The sequence below is a fragment of the Prionailurus bengalensis genome, chromosome B3, assembly GCF_016509475.1.
Source record: "Prionailurus bengalensis isolate Pbe53 chromosome B3, Fcat_Pben_1.1_paternal_pri, whole genome shotgun sequence".
Taxonomy (NCBI): Eukaryota; Metazoa; Chordata; class Mammalia; order Carnivora; family Felidae; genus Prionailurus; species Prionailurus bengalensis.
In genome coordinates, this window is record NC_057355.1 from 52,280,671 (window position 1) to 52,306,174 (window position 25,504).

At 42.9% G+C, this 25,504-nt stretch overlaps 1 protein-coding gene across 1 annotated transcript in view; it reads left to right on the forward strand.

The window, feature by feature from the left end:
• Positions 1-25,504, forward strand: part of MYO5C (myosin VC) — a 117,890-nt gene that overhangs the window by 66,805 nt on the left and 25,581 nt on the right. Inside the window, exons 23-36 of the mRNA XM_043554512.1 lie at positions 1,081-1,245; positions 2,548-2,641; positions 5,228-5,291; positions 7,437-7,617; positions 9,518-9,611; positions 9,843-9,906; positions 9,993-10,073; positions 10,927-11,107; positions 12,999-13,092; positions 13,963-14,026; positions 15,115-15,283; positions 19,182-19,269; positions 22,458-22,556; positions 23,869-24,023. Coding sequence (XP_043410447.1) covers positions 1,081-1,245; positions 2,548-2,641; positions 5,228-5,291; positions 7,437-7,617; positions 9,518-9,611; positions 9,843-9,906; positions 9,993-10,073; positions 10,927-11,107; positions 12,999-13,092; positions 13,963-14,026; positions 15,115-15,283; positions 19,182-19,269; positions 22,458-22,556; positions 23,869-24,023 — 1,593 coding nt within the window. The remainder of the gene's footprint in view (positions 1-1,080; positions 1,246-2,547; positions 2,642-5,227; positions 5,292-7,436; positions 7,618-9,517; positions 9,612-9,842; positions 9,907-9,992; positions 10,074-10,926; positions 11,108-12,998; positions 13,093-13,962; positions 14,027-15,114; positions 15,284-19,181; positions 19,270-22,457; positions 22,557-23,868; positions 24,024-25,504) is intronic.

Sequence of the window (25,504 nt, forward strand, 5' to 3'; positions counted from 1 at the left end):
TTTAATCTGCACAAAGATGCTGTATGCATGCCAAGCCATGCTCCCTCAGGGCTGTGTTGGCTCACGGGAGTTGGCACTTTCTAATTTGCTCAAAGGTCTATATGGTCTAACTGCAGCCCTGCCTCGTTTGGGGAGATTCCTCATACCATTCTCACTGGTAGGAAATAAAATCCTCATGTTCTTAGCCAGTGGAGAAGGACTGTGGAATATGCAGTGTCCAGATCTATAAAACTCACCCCTTGGTCTGCCCGTCTCAAATAATCCCGAGATTCTCCTAAGGTAAACTTGAAACTTAGCCATGAACAATGCTATAGGGGTCCTTAGTGAAGGGATGAATGTGTAAACAGCTTGAGGTTTTGATGCAGCTTTCATCGTTGTGCTGTGGGGTGACAGGCCTGCATGTTACATGGGTCGTGCAGAACAGCAAAATGCTGCTGTGACAGCTAGGAGCAGGGCCCCTGCAAGTCCCCATGCTGCCTGGACTCCATTCTAGGTGTATTCATTTGCTAGGACTGCCATCACAGAGGCTAGAAGTCCAAGGTCAGGGTATTTGTATAGTTGGTTTCTGCTGAGTTGTCTCTCCTTGGCTTGCAGATAGCATCCTTCTCCCTTTGTCTTCACACCGGCTTCCCTCTGTGTGTCTGTGTCCTAATCTCTTCCTAAAAGGACACCAGTCATGCTAGAATCAGGCCCACCCATACGACCTCATTTTACCTTAATTTTGTCTTTAAAGACCCTATCTCTAAATATAGTCACGTTCTGAAGTGCTGAGTATTAGGCTGCAATGTGTGAACAGTTGTGGGGCGAGCGGGCAGCAGGGGACACAATTCATCCTACAGCATTAGGGTTGTCTTGGAGCTCCAGGAATGGGCTGATCCCACACTAAATGCACCATCAACTCAGGAAGTTTACCTGAGAAGATCGGCGTTGCTGTTTTCACTGGGATGAAGATGGTCACACATGCCATCATAGTGATACATGTCATGGATTTAGATGCCACATCAGAGATTGTGAGAAACAAATGGAACAGCTTCTTCATTTTGGATAAATCCCTAAACATCTCCTGTTTTTTTCCTCTAGAACAAAGAGAACCATGGGCTGGTGGAGAAAGTGACCAGCCTGGCTGCTCTTCGAGCCAGTGACATGGAGAAGATTCAGAAACTGGAATCAGAACTGGACAGGGCAGCTACCCACAGGCACAATTATGAGGAGAAGGGGAGGAAATACAAGGCTGCCACGGAAGAGGTCTGTGCCGGGTGCGATTATGGAAATATATATGAGTCTTTCCGTGCAAAAGGTCACAGCGCAGCATTTTCCAACAAAGCAGATTTCTGCAGAACAGATCAGATTTGCTGTTGGCTTCCACTACCAAAGGATGGCTAGCTTTTAGGAGAAGGGAGATCAGAGTCCTAGAGTCTGGGTGAAGAGGAGGAGGCTCCTACTTCAAGAAGCAAAACATAAAGTTTCCTCTTTTTTTCAACTATTTTTTTCAACTATTATGAAGTGATGAAAGCCCCTTTAAAGAGAAGGAGCCCTGGCTAGATGCTTCCCTCTCTTCCAGGATGATGTCGGTCCCTGTCGCTTTCCCATCTGGTATGTGTCCTGGCATATGCCTTCCCCAAAATAGCAACGAAAAGCTTGGAGCAGGTTTTCGTGTCTGTAGTGCAATAAAACGAGCAGTAGCTAGAAGTCGGACGTCCCAGGTTCAAATCTTGTCTTCGCTGCCGTCTGGCTGAGCATCCTTGGGCAAGTCCCTTACACCCTCTCTGAACTTTAGTTCCCTCATATGTAAAATGGGAATAACAACAAGGGACTGCCAGAGTTGTTGAAATGATACAATTGCCAGATGAAATAATTTAGCCAAGTGCCTACCATAGAGCCCTGCGCAAATGTGAGCTACTGTTTTCTAAAGAGGTAATATTTATTACCCTCCATTCTCATACTTTCTCAAGTTCCACAGCATCCAGGTTTGTGGCAGCCTGGAGCCCCAGGGCACCTTCCCCGTGGTCCAGCGCCCAGCTGATGCCGCTGCCCACGCTGCCGGTCACCAACCTTCAGCACCAAGTGGCCCCAGCTGTCAGCCCAGCAGATATTTTACCAGGAGAAGCTAAAATAATAGAGTTCCTGTCATGATCACACATCCTTACTGTGTAATAACACTCTCAAAGTGTGGATTCACTTTATATATAAATTATTTCTATCATATTAAATACATAAATACCTTGGCTATCTAGAAGCTTCAAGAAAAGGATGGAGGTGCTTTCTTGACTTTGAGGAGACCTTGGATTTGGCTCTTTTTCCTTGATTTCAGCCATTGCTGGGTCAGGTTGAGAGCCAGTGCCTGAAGTCACATGGAGCTCTTGCACGTGAGTGGAGTACAGACAGCATCTTGCATTGGGCTGGTGCTGGCTGTTCTCTATGGATAGGAGCTGAGCTGGATAGATGGATGGATAAATAAATAAAAATACAGGTTTTCACCAAGAAAGGTTGTGGTGACAAAACTGGAAGTGAGGTTTTCAAAAAAGCTTTTTTTCTTCTCTTCGCTAGAAATTGGCAAAGCTTCAGAAGCTTAATTCAGAACTGGAAATACAAAAAGAGCAAACAGAGCTGCAGCTTCGAGAGAAGACTGAAGAGTTGAAAGGTAAAGCCCAAGGCGGCTCGATGCGAACATTCATGTGCTCACCTGTCTAGTCATTAGGGAAATAACTACTGGGTATGAACGGAGTTTTAGGCAGAACCAGGAATCTGCAATGTATACCCAGGGAAATGAGGGTATTTTTTGCCTCACAGGGAATAACTATATTTAAGTTGTGGTAACTTTACCCTACAGAGAGAGGCATCTGTTTTATTTCCATCTTTTGTCAGACAGCACGATAATCCCTGTCTCAGAACCGTCTGGGCCATTTGCAAAATACAGATGGCTGGGCCATAAGCCTGGAGCTTTTCCATCAGAAGATGGGGGCCGGGTGGGGGGCGGTGTCTGTGTGTATGCATGGGTGTGTCTGTGAGTGGTGGTGGCTGGGGTAGTTCAGGCATCTATCTATATTTTTAAAAACCTTTGTGGTGATCCAGATGCACAGTCAGGGTGATGCTGGAGCAGTGTTGTTGCTGGCCGAGGATCTGTAGTCAGATTTCAAATCTGTCCAAATGACTTGGTCTCAGTGGCACCCCCTCCTCTGCTTACTGCCCTGGCTCTGAGTGAAGGGCCCTGCTAAGCACTTGAGCCACATCACCCCCAGGCTGTCAGAGTCAGACCCTTGGAACCAGCGGTATCCTTTTCATTCAGGGATGTGGAGCAGCTTAGCTCTGTCCATCCATAGCTTTCCAACTCAAAATCTGATTGCAAGCTCTTGCTAAATCCCAATAGGAACAGGAACCTGGGGGCTCCTGACCAGATGGTTTAAATGACCACACCCATTTAAGAGGATTGTTTCTGTAAGCTCTGACAGGGCAGCAGGGGAGTGGGAGTTCAGGCCTGGGGGCCCAGCACACACCTCAGGCCCAGCAGGCCGTGGATACACCAGGCCGGAGGAGCACAGGTGCCCTGGGGGTTCAGGCCTGGGAGAGACAGATGTCAGGAGGAGGAAATAAACATCCTGAGTCCTGGCCAGCAGAGCAGAAGGGCTGTTCAGATGACGCCCAGGATGGGAGTGACCTCCTGCTACAGGTACTGCACATCCTCCACCCTGCCTCTGAGGACTGATGATGTGGGCATTGACTGACACACGAGGTCAGAGTTCTCTGAGGAAACCTTGGACCTGAATTAGGGAAGAGCTTGTCCACCTCCACCTCCTTTATCACAGTACACTGCTCCTGGGTATATTTGCTCTTTCTTCTAACATTAGGTGGATTTTCCCACAAGAAAATTTAAATTCCTACAAATGCATCCTGAAAGTTACATAGTTGATAGCATTGATCTGTTTGGGTCCATAATTTTATATATCCTTCTAAAAAGTGCTTGAAAACTTTCAGTCCCAGTGTTTATAAACCGCTTATGCTCTGAGTGTCCCTAAACATGGCAAACAATGTTTTGTGAAAAGCACCAGCCTTCGATTACCCTGTGACCTATTTATTACTAAGGGTTGTTATCGAATGTTTCCCCTTTTTGAGGTTCCAATGTGGACATCAGCCCCTTGCTCCCAGGGAGAAAATCACATTTGGGCAGCTCTTTCACCCCCTTGCAAATGGCCTAAGATGTAAGCACCAGAACTGAAACCAATTCTGTGAGTGAACGAAAATTAAAATTATATCAAATATGCTGGCTTCTAAATTAAAGCTTAAGCATTTTTCTAGTATTTTCTGGCTGACTCGTGACATTCTGTCGCAGTTATTTTGATTCAGGGACATTTGATACCTCATTTAACAAACTATTAAACTATTGGCTTTTTTTTTAAACCAGTAATTCAGGGTAGTTATCATCACCTCATCTCTGGGCTCCCCTCTGGGGCAGAATTCAGAAATGGGCAGAATTCAAGGATGAGGTGTCAGCTATATACAAATAGAGATATCAGGCTTAATGGACTCCTCCCGTTTTGAAGGGCACCTGTTTGGTGTGGATATGCTGGGAATACAGCCCTGTCACAGCTTCAGAATATCCAGAACCCCAGTGATGATAGCCTGGCTTTCCAGTGTCCCCTCAACCTATGCTTTGTTGTTAGAGACTCTTGTACTGAATGCAACAGGAGATTTGTTATACTTCCTCTTCCCCAGATAAAGACAGACGCTTCATTATTCTCTTGGTTGTCATGAATGAGTGGTTCTGAGCCAAGAGAACCACTATGGTTCCCCTCTCCCCATCAGGGGACATATGGCCCTGTCTGACAGTTTTGGTTGTCACAACTGGAGCAGAGGTGCCGCTGGCTTCTAAATTGACCATTTTCTTCCCAAAGGAAGAAACCCAAAAGGGTTTCCATGTAGTTTTCATAATGTATATTGTCTCAAAGCCAATATGCCTTTTCAAATCAAACAAATGATCCTCAGACCAAAAAAAGTGCTATAAATGAAACTATTCACACATTCCAACAGAACCAATTTGTCAGAATGATTATCCCCCGCCCTTGTCTGTATTTCTGATTTATAAATTATAAAAGTGACAGTTACCCTCTCAAGTCCTACTAGTCATCAATATCCCATGACTGTTCTCACATTCTCACTTTCTTAAACATGACCTGAAACCATGGAAGCGTTGGTTTGCAGATATATTTCAAAGAGCATTCTCTTTTCACAGAAAAAATGGACAACCTCACCAAGCAGCTCTTTGATGATGTGCAAAAAGAAGAGCGACAAAGAATGTATGAAACCTAGTTTGCCTTAAAGTTACTGCCTCCTTCTCTCTCTTTCTACTGTTTTATACTTTGCTTCTCAGCTTGCAGCTAGCAGGTCACAGATACAGGATGGGGGGCGGTGAATCTTTTAGGAAGTGAGAGAGTCAGATGTGTGAGAGCCACATCCCACAGTGTGCGCTTTTCAGACACTGCACAGGGTCTGCAGCTGTGGGCAGTGGACCACCGTGAAGTTCTCACTTTCCCATCATTGCTAAGACAGGAGTTCAGAGACTGCCACCCCTTTCAACTTCCATCAAGTCCAAGAAGTAAAATTACTGCCCAGGAAACCAACCTTCCTCCCTCCCCTGTCTGTTGTGTCTGTTAACTTGACTCTTGTCCCAGATGATAAGGGATGGAACGCACCTCACAACAGTTAAGGCAGATCCCCATGACCTTGTACGGTACCAGTCCCACCTTCCCTATCTCAATACCAAACCCTTTGTTCATTTCTAAAGACTGCAGTCTGCACTCCCTTCTCTTAGAGTCAACTCAAAGGTTTTAGAGTTCAAAGTAGGGATGCGTGGCAGGGTGCTGGGGAGAAACAAAATATTCCTGGCATCTTTCTCTTCAGGGCTACAAGGCTCAGGCTGCCTGGGGTGATAGGATATATATATATATATATATATATATATATATATATATATATATATATATATATATATATATATATATATATATATATATAACTTCCTGTGCATTTAGTTGGCAGAAGAGCCTGGGTCTGCGTAAGGAGCAGGATGGATGCCACAACATTAGGGGAGGAAATGTCACCAAGAAGCTCCAAGAGTTAACAGATAGACAAAGTGTTTCATGATCCTCTATGAGTTTTAAAATAGGGATATTTGGCTCTTCACCTTGAAATTTTTATTTTCCAGTGAACTCTTAACTTTAAGAGAGGAGCTTGGTTCTTGGCATCTCATGGTGCACTGGGGTTGCTTGGGAGCAATCATTTCAAGAAGGGGTTTGGAGAGGCAGGCCAGGGCCAGGTGACTTTAAACTTACTGTAGTCCTCATAAGCACTCACCTGTAGCTTGATCTGGCCCTTGATCAGCTGACAGGGGACATTTTGGCCCCTGTCACAACCCTCAAGGAGCGTACAGATGCCAGCAGTCTGGGAGGGCGGGGGGCACTCCCAACCAGCTTAGGTACAAGTCTGAGATTCTTTCAACATAGATTCTTGGTTGCAGTTTTCTTCTTTTCAAGGTACTTTACTGGCCTCTTAGGAGCTCTGTGGATTTTTGAAAAATGTAAAAACAAGGTTAAGAAGTTTGTTAGTATCTCTAAAAGTGAATGAAACAAAAACCTATTGGGAATGTGACTCTCTTCCTTGGGATTTTCCCTTTGGGCTGTGAAAGCAAGTCATAAAGTGGACTGAGATGACAGCCTAGCAAGTAGAATGGTGATTTAATAAACTCCTGGAGCCCTAGGACTGCTTCAATTCTGACTACACCCCCCCCCCCCAGCCCCGGGCTGTGTCAGGCTGGGCTAGGTCACATCTCTCTCTGGTTATTTATTGTCTTGGTCAATTGTCCCATATTTAATTGAGCAACCATCTCACAAGGAATTGAGTTTCCAGGGACTTTGGCGTACCTGGATTTGCTGTAGTTTAGTTTAGAATGTTTGAGTGGCTGGCCCCTTTGACATGTTAAATGGCTGTATTAACTTATTTAGGAACTAGCCAAACCATTCTAGGATCCTTGGAACTTGGCAGGGGCTAGTACTTGGCAGAATGTGCCAAGGTCTCTGCTAAGGGAAGAGACCCCTCCAAGAGACCACAGGGAACCACACAGAACTAGGATGGATTCAGAAATACAGTATCCCAGCCACCACTCAGTCTTTGAGTTCAGCCTCCCTACCCTGTGTTTCTTGCGTGTGACCACAGTAGAGCCACATTTATCAGATCAGAAGCTATAAGAAACTTCCCTAACCTAAGGGGACAGGAAACAGGTAAAAATAAGGCCATTGTCTATTGGAACTGTCACAGTAGATCCTAATTAACTTGTCTCCTTTCCAAGTCTCCTCTTACTACTTTCAAAATGATGTATTGTTCTAATTCAGGTTAAAGAAATTTAGAGAAATTCTGAGTTAATTATTTTTTTCTTTTGCACCTAGACTTCTTGAAAAAAGTTTTGAACGGAAAACACAAGACTATGAGAAGCAGATCTGCTCTTTGAAAAAAGACATTCAAGCTCTCAAGGATGAGAAAATGCACCTGCAGCACCAACTGGAGGAAGAACGTGTCACCTCCGATGCCTTAAAGGGGGAGGTGGCCCAACTGAGCAAGCAGGCAAAGGTAGAAGGGGCTTCTCACTGCCAGATGAGCTCTTGGGCTAAGTTATCTGACCTGCACAGAGGGAGCAGTTTCAGACTCCCACAGGATCAGACATCCAACAGCATCTGTATAACGACCAAAGTCAAAAGGACCCCGATCCCTTCAGTTCTTCCGAGGATGAACCCCCAAGCTGCCTTTAACTTACCAATAATTGGTTTTCCTATTTTAAAACTCAGCTTTCTAACTATTTTGTAATTATATGAAGCTATTCAAATATGTTGACCTAGAGAATATGTTCAAATTAAATTAAAAGTTGATGTGAACCCTTATTATACAACCCATCCCATTGTTGTATTTCTATAAATACCTGTATTAAAATTAAACTACCTTATTATCAGCATCATATATTTTAAATTGTTATCAGAAAATCCACAAAAGCAATGATCCATGTTTGCACAGTCAAGGCGTAACTGAATTCCTTCCCTACCAGAAAACACAAAACTGCATGTCTCTGTGTTCTTCAATGCAAAACATTTCAGTGTAAGTTTAGAAAGCTTTTAAGCTTCCATGAAATAAGTGAAATGCATGTTAGTAGAATATTGTTAAGATTATGCAAATATTCTCTGTAACTGTCACGGAATAGCCATGCATGGTTTTGAAGAGCTTTAGGAATTACAGTCTTCTCTTGACTTCCTGGCAGAACTGTCTGTATTCTCTGGACCCCAGTTTCCTATTGTTTAAAAGGAGGAGTTTGGACTGTGGGATCAGAGAGAATCACATATCGCTCTGACTGCTCCATAAGAATGGAGCTCACATAAGACATGTCAATCTGTGGGAGTCGTGTCATCTGGCTAGTCTGCATCTTGGGAAGTCCTATGGCTGCTCTTGGAGTGAGGCATCACTATTTGTCACGCACTTCCGCTTTGGTAGCTAAAACTGTGTTCCAAACTCTCGATGTGATATATTAAGGAGACCAGTCTGATTTTCACAGAAAATGAATAACATTATGTATGATCATATATGACTTGAAAAATTTATTGAAGTGTTACCAAAAGAAGGTCTTTGGGATTGGATGATCCTGGGGCCCCATCAGCTTGCCATGTGACCCTGAGTGTGCCATTTCACCTTATGGAGCCTCAGCTTTCTGTCTAAACTATTACTGTATCACCACATGGGCCTGTTGTAAGGATTAGGTTGTGTATGTAAAGTGATCAGTAAATGTCAGTTGGATCCGCCTTCTCACCCTCTGAAGAAACTGGAACTCTAGCCCTTAAACACTTAGACTGAGAAAATATCAAGGAGGGGTTATTTCCCTCTGCATGTCTCCCCTAGCTACAAAACACACACGTATGATTCTTTCTCAGGCTGACCTCACAAGGTAATAAAGGCAAAATACAGCCTCTTCCCCCACAACGTGTGCTGCCTCTCAGTGGACCCTCATCATACCCCCACAGCCAACTCCTAACCTCTTGGGTACCCCTGGCTCTGCCATGTGTCACATTAAAACCTGGCAGGAGCCCAAACCCACAATTATGAGGGTAGTGGCTTGTCCACATCCCTGCATCCTAGAGTTCACCATCCAGTGAAAAGGAATTTAGCCTCTTAGGTTTTACTTCTCTTGGGTCCTCTTCCTCCCCACAGCAGCCCACCCCTGTAGTAAGGAGCTATTTCTTCCCTTTATGTGGTAAGGAAACTAATTCTGTTGCTACAACCAACTACATCTGGGAATAGGTAACAATATTTTGAGCAGTTAAACATGCTTCAAGACCTTACTGTGTAGGTAGTGATGATTGAACAAGAATTTAACTGGGTAAGGATGTCTTGGGTAGATACACAACACAGTAAGAGTATTCTCTTTGTCTGACATAAACCATAATAGCTGTTTTTTTCTTCATCTGGTACGGTCGCTGCTGTGATACAGACAATCTCTGAATTTGAAAAGGAGATAGAGCTACTTCAGACACAGAAGATAGATGTGGAGAAACACGTGCAATCACAAAAACGGGAAATGAGAGGTAAGAAAAATATGAGTCACTGAGCCCACAAGTCTGGTTGGTTTGCTGATTGGTTGGATATGTGGTATGTTGAATAGTTGGTTGCCTTCGTAGTTGGATGGTTGGTTAGTTTGGTTGAATGGCCAGTAAGTTAGTTGATGGTATGGTTAGCTGGAGACTCTGTGTGACATCTAGAGAATTGGAACCACATTCAAAAATGTAATTTATATCAGCTCTGCCTCTTCCTCTCAGAAAAGATGTCCGAGATCACCAAACAACTTCTTGAAAGCTATGACATTGAAGATGTAAGAAGCAGGTAATCATTTTTGCTTTACCAAATATTTAGGAACATGTAACACATGAGAGAGATGATAGATTTTCTTACCCTTCCTTATTTTCCAGGCTCTCTTTGGAAGATTTGGAACATTTAAATGAGGATGGAGAACTTTGGTTTGCTTATGAAGGACTGAAGAAAGCAACACAGTGAGAAATTCCCCCTCAGAGTTCTTTTTTTATTTTCAGAGATGATAGATAGAGGAAAGTCAAAAGTTTATATTCCACAGATTTGACACACAAGGAAATTCCTTACAGTAGGATGATCTAGTAATCACTCGAAATATTTTGAGAATTAAATAATGAGTTGAATAATGGAAAACAATCTTTTTAAAGGATAAACTTTCAAGTAATAAAACCCATAACCTGTACAGTAAAAACAGATTATAACAAATAAGTTAGCCAGGGTTGTTATAGAGATATAACTGTGTTTAAATTTAAGGAGTTTGCTGTAATTTTTTACATACAACCTTTATTTTTAGGACAACTTTAGGTCCACGGCAAAATTTAGCAGAAAGTACAGAGATTTCCCTGGGATTTCCCTTCCCCTGCCCCCATGTAATCAGCATTAGAATCTCCCACCAGAGTGGTATGTCTGTTAAACTGATCTGTCATTATCATCAAAAATCAGTAGTTTACTTCAGGGTTCACTGTCGGTGTTGTACATTCTATGAGGCTGGATAAATGCATAATGAATGTATATTTATTATTGTTGCATCATACATAACATATTCTTAAACTATTAACATGCAATTTTAATACTGTCTATAATTTCTTATTATTAACTGCATGTTAATGCACATAATGCTTCCTAACTCACTAGGATTTTATAATCCTGTGTACACAGTTCCATAGCGTGTAACTATGTGTACATAAGTAAAATTAGGTACTTAGCATGGCTCTAATTGTGAATTTTCATAACTGTTGCACATGTACACACTCACAGTCAACAACATGGCAGAATAAAAACCAGTGGTTAATTTGTTGACCCGTCCTCTGACAGTGTTTTGGAAAGCCATTTCCAGTCCCAGAAGGATTGCTATGAAAAGGAAATTGAAGCTTTGAACTTCAAAGTGGTGCATCTAAGTCAAGAAATCAACCACCTGCAGAAATTATTTAGAGAAGAGACTGACATCAATGAAAGTATCCGTCATGAAGTTACCAGGCTGACATCAGAAAACATGGTATGGTCTTATCTGTGGGCCCCAGGTGTGGCCATTATTCTAGAGATGTCATTTGTTAGTGGAATAAAACTCAGTTTCTTGGCAGTAAATGATGGATCAGAATTATGCTTTCTAGGAGTGAAATAACTGGGTCAGAGTATAAAACTATAGGGGTACCTGGGGGTGTGGTTCATTCAGTTAAGGGCCCAACTCTTGATTTTGGCTCAGGTCATGATCTCACAGTCCCTGAGTTTGAGCCCCATGTCAGGCTCTGTACTGACAGTGAAGAGCCTGCTTGGGATTCTCTCTCCCTTTCACTCTGGCCCTCCCTGGCTCATCCTCGTTCTCTCTCTCTCTCAAAATAAATAAACTTAAAAAAAAAGAACTTTGTTTTTAAAATTAATTAATTATTTTTTACAAAGAAGATAAATCTATAAAATTACCCTAGGCTGGAAAGCACTTTGATGTGAGAGGTGGTTTGTTTACCATAGAATGGGTCCAAATTCTGGTGTGTGTGTGTGTGTGTGTGTGTGTGTGTGTGTGTGTGTGTGTGTTTAAACCTATGTATTTTAAGTCTAGCCCTAACCCCTTGGCAAGTGACAAAAAAACCCTAAGGTAAGAAGGGTAACTCTTGAGTGGGACATGTGTTCAGGTCCATTCTTCTGCTTGTGCTGTGAACAGAGATGATGTGCCTCTTATCTCATTTTTTCAAGGGCTTCTCTCTTCCAGGATTCCTTCCTTCTGAGTTTGTCTCATCTTTTCTTCCAACTCAAGCCTCTAGCCACTGAGAAATGCTATAGGAATCTCCTCAAAGAACATCCCTTTCTTAACCCCACATCACCTGCAGTCACCACCCCATTTTTTGGGGGGAGCTGGCCAGACTTCTCAGTGGCCACCTAACTGATTTCTCAACTCATCTCCCATTTACCCCACAGCCACCTTCTTTTTCACCCTCATCTTGTCTCTCAGCAACATCTGGTGACATCATCACTCCCTCTTCATGCCTGCTTTTGTTCTGCCGCCTTCCTGGAGTTTCCTGCCACACTTTCCTGGAGTTTCTCAAGCCACCTCTCTAGAGGCTGCACCTTGTCACCTTTCTTACCATTTCCTTCTCCTCTGCCTAACCTGAGAGTGTTAGGAAATTGCAAGGCTGCGTCCCAGGTGAGGAGACGTGGCCATGGGCACAGCAAACATGTGGAACGGTGATTAAGGCCCTTCGTGTCTTTGTTTGTTCTTTGGATGAAATGTTAGTGAGGAATAATGTGGAACATAAATCTTCATGCACAAACAAGTTTTCTTCATTTGCTTCAGAAGCACAGTTGTTCTTACAAACTTGGACGACAGAAAAGCCATTTACCTAACTGAGGGTGGAGGTGAATGACATTTAAAGAAATACAGAAGACAAGGACAGAGGACTGTGAGACATACTGGACCATTCCAGACCTCCACTAACAGAGCACTGCACCGCCTGGAATTCACAGGGCACAGGGGGACCTCTTTGAGATGATTTTCCTGTTCCTGGATGAGGAGATGGCATCTCTGGGCCTTGGCCAAAAAGGCTGCCCTCTGTTTGCTCACATTGCCCTCATCTCAGCAGAGCCCCTCCCCCCTCCCCGTGATGCCCTCCAGACTGTGTACTTCCTTCTTCCCCTGGAGAGAAGGTTGTAGCATGTGAGAACCAGTCCCTCTGAACATGCTGGTATTGCTTGTGACTGTACTGATCCTGAGGTATAAAACCATAATGCCAAACCAGTCTAGCACCTCAGCTGGCCCTCACACACAGCTATGCTAGATGTACGCTCCTTGGGGTTAGACTCCTAGAGGGTTCAGTTTGCTTCTGAGTAGCTCTGAGATTTTAAAGTTCAGAGATGAAAGCGTTTTATATTCAAATATTTCTGATTCTTCTCTAAAGATGATCCCAGACTTCAAACAGCAAATTTCAGAGCTGGAGAAGCAGAAGCAAGATCTGGAAATCCGCCTGAATGAACAAACTGAAAGCATGAAAGGTACCTGCAACTGTCACGAAAGTGCTTTTAGAAGATGGTTTCCTGTGTCCTGGAAATGACAGAAAAGTCATTGTACCCAGGGATCTCAGACTCTGATTCTCCAGGGGCCCAGCCAAGTGACAAATGTGAGAAGGGGGCTGAGTGGAGGAGGCAGTAAGGTGTCCCAGCCTCCAAGCTCCATTGATTGTTGCCATGTAGGCAAATTGGCCCCAGTGTTGTTTGATAGTCTTATTTTTTTAACTCAAAATTTTTTAATTTATTGACAGAGAGAGAGAGAGAGAGAGAGAAAGCATGTGGGAGGGGCAGAGAGAGAATTCTAAGCAGGCTCTGCACTGTCAGCGCAGTACCTAATGTGGGGCTCAAACTCAGGAACCGTGAGATCATGACCTGAACCTGAACCAGGAGTTGGACGCTTAACCGACTGAGCCACCCAGGTGCCCTCAATCCTATTTTTAAAGAAAAGCCAGAAATCCATATTTTTATGTGACATATGACAACTTTAGAATAATGGCTTTAAAACTTTTTAATTTTTTGTCTTTTTATTTTGGAGAAAGAGACAGAGCATGAGTGGGGAAGGGACAGAGAGAGAGGGAAATACAGAATCTGAAGCAGACTCCAGGATCTGAGCTGTCAGCACAGAGCCCGACGTGGGGCTCAAACTTATGAACTGAGAGATCATGACCTGAGTCAAAGTCAGATGCTTAACTGACTGAGCCACCCAGGCACACCTAAAAATTTTTAAACATGGTTCAGACCAAGCAAAACCTCTACCAGGAAACAGCTTAGGACCCCTGATAACTGAAAGCACGACCAAATCCGAATCAGGGTGCCATATAGCCCCCAAAGTAATGGCAGGTCTTCTCACTACAGGAAAACTGGAAGAATTGTCTAACCAGTTGAACCACAATCAAGAAGAGGAGGGAACACAAAGAAAGTAAGTGTTAATGTGTATGTTTGTGATGTTCATGCTCACGTAAATGCTTTTCTTTTCTGAAATTGTGGGAGATACCAACATATGTTATTAAGCCAAAACAGCAAGGTGCTGATTAAGGTAATATGATGCATTACCATTTAAATGTGAAGGAAAGAAACACATATGGTACACACACACACACACACACACACACACACACACACACACACACCCTGGGAAAACATACAAGAACCAAAACATCGCCTGCTTCCAAGGAGGGTAACTGGATGGCTGGCACACAGGGGAGGGAAGGGGACTTACTTCTCACCACATACTCTTTTATACTGTTAGAATGCCATGCCACACACACAGATAATCTGTTTAAAAAACTGATGAAATAAGATTGTGTGTGAGAGAAGAGATTTTCTTATAGCAAACCGTTTAGAGTAAGACTTGAAATCTGTGCTGACAGAGAATCTTCACTGTTAATCGCCCCAAATTTGCATTCTGACCAGCAGAGGGCCTGGCGTTCTGGTGGAGCCTCGTGAGGAAAATTTTTGCTGCCAGCTCACTGACATACTTGATTTTCAGAGCAATACATGGACACAATATGTCCTAGAGAACATTTTTAGTCATGTGACTTCATTGGTAGGAGAGGGATGAAATGAGGGCCCCAAAGAGTAGGAAAGTGGGGAGACACTGTCTTGGAACTCTTGATGGGCTGCTGCTTCTCTCTGATCCCTGGCTTTTTGAGAGTCTGGTCCCCAGGCCTTTCATGAAGGAGATAATCATCGGGCTTTCTGTCTTAAGGGTGTGAGTGGGTGTGGATGCCTCGTGGGAGCCCTCAGCAGCCCCTGGCGGAGTGGAGGCAAGAATCTCCATCAGGTTAAGGAGACCAGGGCAGTCATAGACAATTTTATACACAGCCAGCCCTGATCTTTGCCCCCAACCCCACTTCGAGGACATTTCTACTCAAGTACTATTCACCTTATACATACATTGGCCGAAGTATTTTTCTGTCTTTGGAAATAATCAGGTTTTGCTATGACAATGAGTGACTTCTCCATGACAGTCAAACTGTTACACAATTTCCTTTATCCCTTTGTCAGGACCTTAGAGGCCCAAAATGAAATACACACCAAAGAGAAAGAGAAGCTGATCAGTAAGATTCAAGAAATGCAGCAGGCCAGCGAGCTCTTGAAGAAGCAATTTGAAAGTGAAAGTGAAGTCAAGAGTAGTTTCCGACAGGAAGCATCTCGGCTCACTATGGAAAACAGGGTGAGAAGTTTCCCAATTTGATAAATGACTGTGTGCAGATGTCACTGAAGGGGGGCGGGGGGAACATGTCACCTAACGCATGCAATGAACAGCCACTGTGAGAGCAGTGTGTTTCCTGCTCTCGGGAGACAGGTGGTCTCTGAGGTTACAGCCTGCTGCTGAGCCTTGGGGGCTTAGCACGGGCCACACAAGCAAAGTGTCCGATAAAGTAAAGGGGGATGAGAGGAGACATAAGCACTGTCCTACAGATGGCACCTGTCTCAACCGTTCTGGTCCAGAACACACCGAGAATGACAGGCTGATGTGGGAACTTCCCTAAGCAAGACTTTCCACAGTGAGGGGCCCTCCTTGCTTTGCAGGTGTGCCCTTCCTACAGTTTTTCAAGTCAAAATGTTCTTCTGTGAAATGATCATGATGGTAGATGACAGACACCTTAAATTGTTAAAATCTTCATCACATTTTAAATGCCCTTGTCAGGAAGAAATTCAGCTACTCTAAGTCAGTCCCCAGCAATTCTTTTGAAATTTTATTGGTGTGTGAAACCCACAAGCCTAAGAAGTACCATCATGGCCCATGGGCCACTTTCCTGGGAGTCAGACTGCTCGGGCCGTTTCCTGGCCTTTGAGCCTCCCAAGTCTATGACCAGCGGGGGGCTCCCTGGGCAGTGGTCAGCACCCTGGACAGGCTGCATCCCAGGCTCTGCATCCTGTTGTCAGGACCCGCCATTTCTTTTTTTTCCCCCAAAGTTTTTATTTAAATTCCAGTTAGTTAACATACAGAATAACATTGGTTTCAGGTATAGAATCTAATGATTCATCATTTACATACAACATCCAGTCCTCATCACAACAAATGCCCTCCTTAATACCCATAACCCATTTAACCCATCCCCCTACCCACCTCACCTCCAGCAACCCTCAGTTTGTTCTCCATAGTTAAAAGTCTGTTTTCTGGTTTGCCTCTTTTTTACCCCCTATGTTCATCTGTTTTGTTTCTTAAATTCCACACAGGAATGAAATCATATTGTATTCATCTTTCTCTGACTGACTTATTTCACTTAACATAATACTCTCTAGTTCCAGCCACATCATTACAAATGGCAAGATTTCATTATTTTTCATCGCTGAGTAGTATTCCATTGTGTGCATGCACGCGTGTGTGTGTGTGTGTGTCTGTCTGTCTGTGTGTGTCTGTGTGTGTCTGTGTGTGTATACCACATCTTGTTTACCCATTCATCAGCCAATGGACACTTTGGCTATTTCTATAATTTGGCTATTGTTGATAATGCTGCTATAAACATTGGGGTGCAATGTTTATAGCAGTATTATCAAATATTACAACAGCATTAAATACTCTGAATCAGTATTTTTGTATCCTTTGGGTGAATACTTAATAGTGCAATTGCTGAACTGTAGGGTAGTTCTAGTTCTAACTTTTTAAGGAAACTCCGTACTGTTTTTCAGAGTGGCTGCACCAGTTTGCATATGAGTGAAATCATATGGTATTTGTCTTTTTCTGACTGACTTATTACACTGACCCCCAGTGTAAGGGGGTTCCCCTATATTCACATCTTCACCAACACCTACGGTTTCCTGTGTTGTTGGTTTTAGCCATTCTGACAGGAATAAAGTAATAGCTTATTGTAGTTGTGATTTTTATTTCCCAGGTGATGAGTGATGTTAAGCATGTTTTCAGGTGTCTGTTAGCCATCTGGATGTCTTCTTCGGAAAAATGTCTGTTCATGTCTTCTGCCCATTTTTTAACTGGATTATTTGTTTTTTGGGTGTTGAGTTCTATAAGTTCTTTATAGATTTTGGATACTAACCCTTTCTCAGATATGTCATTTGCAAATGTCATCTCCCTTTCTGTAGATTGCCTTTTAGTTTTGTTGATTGTTTCCTTCACTTTGCAGAAGCTTTTTATCTTGATGACGTCCCAATAGTTTGTTTTTGCTTTTTTCCCTGGCCCCAGGAGACCTAACTATAAAGAAGTTGCTATGGCCGATGTCAAAGAGGCTACTGCCTTTGTTCTCCTAGTATTTTGATGGTTTCCTGTCTCATATTTAGGTATTCATCCATTTGGAGCTTATTTTTGTGTATGTTATAAGAAAGTAGTTCTATGTCATTCTTTTGCATGTTACTGTCCAGCTTTTCCAACACCATTTCTTAAAGTGACTGTCCTCTGGTCATTCTTTCCTGCTTTGTCAAAGATTAATTGCCCATATACTTGTGGGTTCATTTCTGAGTTTCCTATTCTGTTATATTGATCTATGTGCCTATTTTGTGCCAGTACCATAAGGACTCCCCATTATCTCACAGAAAACCACGAGGGGGTAAAATCTTATTTTGCAATATCAGGATTTAACTTTGATGAAGAATTATATCTAAAGAAATCCAAAGAGTTTAACATTTAATAGAAAGTAACAAGTTCCAGTCAGGAGCACCTAGATGATGTCCAACTTTTTTTGAGGGAGATAGAACTTTCTCAGTGAATAGCCTGTATTCAGACAGTAGAGAAGCAGCTTCCTACTGAGCACATGTGGGTGGCTGTCCTGACTTCCACAGCAGTGCCTCTGTGTGTCCCTGGGGTCTCGGTTCTGTGTCTCTGGAGAAACACATTAAGAACTTTATCTGTTCGTACAAGTAGGGGTGTGGGTACAGTTCCTTCCCTCCTATCTCAGCCCATCCTAAAATTCATCTAATAATAAAAAAAGTCACCAGTCAATGAGAGCCTGGAGGAAACCACTGTTCACATTTTGATTTATTTTATTCCTTTCTTCTTTTTTTCTACCATGGTAATACACATTTTATAAATTGGGGTCATACTACATATAAAGTTTTAAATTCTATATTTTTTCTCACACTATATTGAAGATACTTTCCCATTGTCATTGATAATATATGCAAGCTGTCATTTTAATGCCTAAGTCATAGGATACACAACAATTTATTCTACCCACTATTGTTGGACATTTGATTTTTTGGCTACAAGTAATAACACTATGATGAACACTCTGAACAAAATCCTTGTTCACCGGGAGAACTGTTGGAAGGGAGAGGTAGCCACAGAATAGAAACAGCACAGTTTCCATTGGCCCTGAGAGTCCCCAGAGGGCACATGGCTATAGTGATTGTATGGTGGGTACTGCTGGATCTGAGAAGCCTGAATCTTTTCTGGGCCAAAACCTTTGGGATTTAGGAAGAGCCTAAACATTTTGCCCTTTCTTAGACATATTTGTAGGCATCTGGGACCCTGCTGGTTTTTGAGCCAAATTCAGCATGAGCAAGGCCACTCCATTATTAGGAAGGAAACACAAAGGCAGGACCCAAACCTCTGAAGTTTCTCTGCCTCCAGACTCTGATATCCAGAGAACCTATTTTCACACATTCATATTTCTAAATTATCTACAAGGGGCACTACTTTATTAAGAAAAAATAGATCAAGATAAATATGGCATATCCATACAATAGGGTGTTTTTCAGCCACAAAAAGGAAAGAAATACTGACACATAGTACAACATGGATGAGCCTCAAAAACATGCTAAGTGAAAGAAGCCAGACACAAAAGGCCACATATTATATGATTCCATTTATATTAAGTGTCCAGAAGAAGCAAATAATATAGAATCATAAAGCAGATTAGTGATTACCAAGGACTAGAAGGGAATAGGGGAACAAGAGGATGACTGGTGAAAGTTACAGGTTTCTTTTTGGTGTGATAAAAATGTTCTAGAAATCGATAATGGTGATGTTTGTACAGCTGACTTTAGAAAACCATTTGGTGTACACTTTTTGAATGAATTATATGGTATGTGAATTATTGTTCAATAAAACTGTTACCAAAAAATAGATTAAGATGCTTCTAAGCTCATGTCCTTGTTTCTTTTGATTTCTGTAGGATCTTGAAGAGGAGTTAGACATGAAGGACAGAGTGATTAAAAAGCTCCAAGATCAAGTTAAAACTCTAAGCAAAACGATTGAAAAGGGTAGGAAAAATAACATTCCCTTTCCTACTTTTTGGAACTGTCAGCTAAGGTCCACAGGCACCGTTTGATTCCTGATGTGGTCCAGAGTCTTTAAAACTCAAAGGAATGATTGTCAACTGGTGAGGTTGGGGGCTCGGTGATGGACTAATGGAAAAATCCTTTGGGCCGAGGATAGCTCACCAGCCCTCAGATAATTCCAGATGCACTCATGTAATTGCAAGGGACACCCTGTAATGAATACTTTTAACCTCTTCTGCTATTAACTCTCCCCTTTTAAAAATGAAACTGTAATCAAGTTTCAAACGTAACTGCTTTGAAATTCTCTTCCTCTCCCAGTTACAGAGGATTAATATCTCCATTTCTCTTAGAAGAAAGAAGTAGAGAGCTAAGAAGCCAGACAGTAGTCCTGAATATGAACTTCACATTTTGAATGTCCTCATGAACTCCTGTGAAAAGGCCCCTAGGTTTTTCTTTCCTTCACCTGCTTCTGAGTCTGAACTTTTCTGACTTCTCTCTTCTAATGTTCTTGACTCTTGTTTCGTATCACTTCCTCTTCCTCCCAAACTGGAACACTAAGTCTATACCTTGAACTCTCTGTTCCTTTTACTGTATTCACACTTTTGAAGAGCTCCTTTATTATTCTTTATTCAACTCTCACCTCAAACTCAAAATGCCCAACAGCAACATGAGGATTTCTCCCTCAATAATGATAAATCAGGTCTGCCCTCTCAAAGCTCCCATTGTGTCCCTGTTTTTGGAATGAGTGAATGAACTGCCATCTCAACATAAGGACTTCCAAACTCCACCTCCCACTCCTCAGTTTTTTTCTTGAGTCCTGGTCCCTTTGTGTCTCCAAGACTATCTCCTTTGCCTTCCTATTACCTCCTCCAACTCAATGTGTCTAAGTGGAATACATCAGCTTCCCTTCCTGTTAGTTATCCATTGTCATATAACAAACAATCCCCAAATTTAGCAACTTAAAACAACAAACACTTAGCAACACACTGTTTCGAGAGTCAAGAATGAAGGAGCAATTTAGCTATGTGGTTCTGGCCCTGAGCTGCCTTCAAGTCATCAGCAGGGACACGGTCATCTGAAAGCTTAACAGGCTGCAGTATCATTCTTATCATAAACAGCATTGCTTACTAAAACAGTTGGCGTTCTACCTTTATTAGTTTCCAAGGGAACAGAGCTAATTTATTAAATTAACAGGAGAAAGTCTCGTGCAGTAGTAAGAAAGTTTTGTTAACAGTACTTGCATCACCTTCTTTTTCACCCACCAGACCCTACTCACCTTTCTTGGCCCAACGGGTGTGCTACCTCCTTCATTTTTTAACAGTTCCAACCCACTTCTGTGTACATTCTCATGGCCCCGTGTGAATTTCCTGTAGCTGCTGTAACAAATCAGCAAAAATTAGTGACTTAGTAGAACACAAATTTATTATCTTATGGTCCTGGAGTTCAGAAGTCCAAAATGTTTTTCACAGAGTTAAAATCAACATGTTAGCAGAGCTGAGTTCCTTCTGGAGGCTTTAGTGGAGAATCCTGTCCCTTGTCTCTCCAGCTTCTAGAGGCCACCCACATTTCTTGGCTTATGGGTCCCTTCTTCCATCTTCAAATTCATCAGCATAGCATCTTCAAATTCATCAGCATAGCATCTTCAAAATCTTTCTCTCGCTGATTCATAGGGGCATATGTATCCCAGTGTTTATAGCAGTGCTTTCAACAATAGCCAAATTATGAAAAGAGCCTGAATATCCATCAACTGATGAATGGATAAAGAAGATATGGTTTATATATACAATGGAATGCTACTTGGCAATGAGAAAGAATGAAATCATGCCATTTGCAGCAACATGGATGGAAATGGAAGGAATGATGCTAAGTGAAATAAGTCAGTCAGAGAAAGACAGATATCATATGTTTTCACTCATATGTGGAACTTGAGAAACTTAACAGAAGACCATGGGGAAAGAGAAGGAAAAATAAGTTACAAACAGGGAGGCAAACCATAAGAGACTCTTAAATACAGAGAACAAACTGAGGGTTGATGGGGGTGGAGGGGAGGGAAAAAGGGGTGATGGGCATTGAGGAGGGTACTTGTTGGGATGAGACTGGGTGTTATATGTAAGTGATGAACCACGGAACCTACCCCCAAAACCAAGAGCACACTGTACATACTCTATGTTAGCCAGTTTGACAATAAATTACATTTAAAAAAATCTTTCTGACCTCTGCTTCTGCATTACATCTCCTCTCAGAATGGACATGAATCTTTGGTGACCAGAAGGCAGACTCTGGCTCACCCAAAGATGTCCACATCACAGTCCTCAGAACCTGTGGGTGTGTTATTTACACAACAAAAGGGATTTTTGCCAGTGTGATTAAATTGAGGATCTTGAGATGGGGAGATTACCTTGTATTAATCTAGGTGGACCCAGTATAATCACAAGAGACCTCATAAGAGAGGGGCAGGAATGCCAGAGTGAAACAAGGTGATGTGACAACAGAAGCAAAGAGATAGACAGACAGACATGGTGATGGAAGCAGAGGTCAGAGGAAGCAGAGGCTACAATCCAGGGGATGTGGGCAGCCTCTAGAAGCTGTAAAAGGCAAGAAGCGGATTCTCCACTAGAGCTTCCAGAACTTAGCTCTGCTGATACTTTGATTGTAGTCCAACATGTAAGATCCATTTCAGTCTTCTGACCTCCAGCACTGTAAGATAGGAAAATTTGTGGTATGTAAAACCACTAAGTTTGTGGTAACTTGTTACAGCACATAGGAAGCTAATACAGCCCCCTTAGGATCATGCAGTTTGGTACTTTGCTCACCTACTGTTTCATGAATCTTGTTTCCTTGACTGTGACATCAGCATCTTGAAGACAGAAGCAACATCTTGGCTTGCTTTCTTATCTGCACTGTGCTGGATTCATACCAGGCACTCATGAGGAGCCCTTCAAGGATCATTCCGCCTTTTCAGCGACAGCTATACTCATTGATATAGTTGCAGATAAGAATCACTACCAGAGGAATTCTTCGGGATTAATCAAGTTTCCATTTATCTGAAAGCCGCAGGCATTTGTGTGCAAGCCAGCCAGAATGGGGTGGAAAGAGACAGAGCAGTCTCATTATAAAGCCTGTGGGAGTTGTTTCTGTGAATTTAGCTGATTGTTTGCCTCTGACTATAGGCAATGATGTGCACTTGTCCTCAAGACCCAAGGAGTATCTTGGAATGCTGGAATACAAGACAGAAGATGAGGACAAGCTCATTCAAAACCTCATTCTCGGTAGTGAGACCTGGAAGTCTGAATGTTTGCTCTGTCAGTCATTGCTACCATCATGGGTGGGAGTAGTCATTTCTTTTCCTCCACTGCTGTTTCTCCTAGCACACAGTCTCCGAACCTCGGCACTGGTGACCAGATAATTGGTTGTTGTGTGGGAGCTGTGTATTGTAGGATATTAAGTAGCATCCTTGACTTCTACTCTCTAGAAACCAGTAACAACCCCTAGTCATGACAATAAGAAACATCTCCAGACATTGCCAAATGTCCCTTGGGAGCCAGAATTGCCCTCAGTTAAGAAGTACTGCCCTCACCCCTTCCAAAGTCTAATCATAGGATCCAGATAGAAGATACATCCTCTCATCTTTGTGTCTCAGCACAGGAGCAATGGCAGAAGTAACTGTGGTTCCATGTCCCATTCGACTTCTGCTGAGAATTTTATTTGCAGACAATGTGATGGGAGCTTCCCAAACACATTTCAGTTACAGGAATGTTCCAATGTGCATGCTCAAGTGTTGGTGTCTGAGAACCAATCTTACTAGACTGTCCTCACCTGAAAATCATATGGTTTTCCAGTGGGAGAGAGAAAAGCTGCCTTTCTATAAGCAGGTCTCAAGATAAAGCAGAAAGCTGATGTGTAGCCTAACTTCCTCTTCTTCTAGGTGATTCCCCCACCAGAGCACATGAGCCACCTGTACCCTTTCCTTTCTAGCCTCACTTGTGCACAGCTGTGGGGCCTCTTCATTCCTCTGTCTTAATGCAGCCATGGGGAGGTCTTTGTTTGCTTACCTGAGTTTATTCTATAAAGTTTCTCTCTTCCCTTTATCCCCAATGTCTCCTCCTGCCATTCTCTTCTTCTCAAGGTCAGCGAGGCCCGCCTCTGCAGGACTATAGTGTGTCTGTTTTCCTGATTCAGGGAAGATGTATGTGATCACTGAGATTGTATCCCATCCTCATCACACAGGCTGGAGTGGATGCATGGACTTGGGGTTTTTCCCTTACATTGGAGGGCTGAAATCCAGGGTCTCCATGCCAGGAAGAAGTACAAATTCTATCTAAAATTCAGCCTTTTTTTAAAAAAAAAAAAAAAAGAGAAAGTCTTTTGCAAATGGGAAGTAAGAGGAACAGGTGGTACCTGTATATTTTTGCCAGGAAAAGAGCCAGACTGAATTCCTCAAAGAGAAAAGATAGGCCTGTGCATTCAGGCATTGTATCAAGTACAGAAAAGCAAATAACCCTTGTCCCATAGTCAGAGGCTCCTTATGGGGAGAGCTGGCTATCGATCAGCTGTAGTCCTCATTGACTCTTTCTTTTCCAGACTTGAAGCCTCGTGGTGTGGTGGTGAACATGATCCCAGGGCTGCCCGCTCACATCCTGTTCATGTGTGTACGCTACGCAGACTCTCTAAACGACGCCAACATGCTCAAGTCCCTCATGAACAGCACCATTAGTGGCATCAAGCAGGTGGTTAAGGTAGGAACTGCCTTTGACATTGGCCTTCGGTATTTTAGTTACTTTAAGAACACCTTAAGGGTTCATCCCTGGCCCATTCTTCACCTCTAGTCTTCGGTGAATCACGCGAAGTGTGTCATCCTTAAATTAGTCAGAGGCCCACTCTGTGAAAGAAGTCAAGCTGTTTGGAAAAGACAAGTTAGGTTAGGGATCCCCAAGGATAAAGATGTGCCAACAGACCTCAAAACCTTACCTTCAAGACTACAGCCGGGTAACCAACACCCCCAGCACTTCTACCCCTTCAGGGTATGAGATGTCTGGCCATGAGGATTCATTATTCATCAGGAGTTAGAATAGAAAATTAACATTTGTCTGGTGCTTTGCGTGCTTTCTAGTCACTATATTCACAAGAGCCACCAGGGTGTTCTGGGAAGAGACCCCCATAAATTGATGTTTTCCCTGTCCATAATTTCATAAATTGGGTTTCCTTAGGACAGACGTGCATTGTGTCCCAGGCCATGGGTACACGGTACTTGCCTCCTCTTGCCACTCTGGAATCTTTAAATATTTAGAAACTAGAAGATGCATGGCATGAGGAATAGAAATCCTTCCTCACCAGCATTTTCCCGGTCAGCTTCCCCAGTGGCTCCCTGTCTCTGCCTCTGCTGGTGTCCAGGACTGCCCCTCCCCAGCTCCAGCACACAGCGCATTAAAGCAGCGCTCACTTGGCCCTGCACCCCCGCATCTCTGTGCCTCTCCATGCACCAAGGTGCTTACATTAGCAGGTTAGTTCCTGCAATCTGGCTTCATCTCTGTCACTGCACAAAAAGATCACCAGTAATTCCTCTTGCTAAATCCAGTGGTTTCTCCTTAATTTTTGTCCTCCTCTAAGGGACTGAAGCTTTCAGACCACCTCTTTGAAACCGTCCTACTTTGTCCTTCAAATCCCAGGACTGTCCCAGTTTTTCTCTTACCTCTCTGACCACCACACCTCTACCTTCTTTCTTCCTCTTCTTGCTGCCCCACAAGCGGGGCTGTTCTTCCCAAGAGAGTCCTCGCTTCTGAGCTCTGGTCCCTCCACCCCTTTCCTTCAAGTCAGCATTCTCTCCCCTTCTCAGGAGGCTTTCTCAGCTGCCCTCTTTCATCAGCATCTTTCCATCCTCTGAGCTTTTGTGGCATCATCTATGTCCACCCTGCAGGTGCTCAGCCCCCTATTTAATTGTGTCCTGCATACGTTATGTTATATGCAACATTCTTCCCAGTCAGAATGAGAACTTCAGAAAGCAAGACCCCAGTCTTACCTTTATCAGGCACTCCTGCAGTGCCTGTATCAAGCTTCATACTAAGTGACCTATACAGAAATACTTTGCAAACCATAACCTGCTAAATAAACATAAAAGCCTATCATTACAGTATGTAAATTTAATAAAATCTTGGGTGAATAAAAGAAGAATTCATTTTGACCAAAAGCCAACAAGCTAAGTAAACAGGTGAGATACATC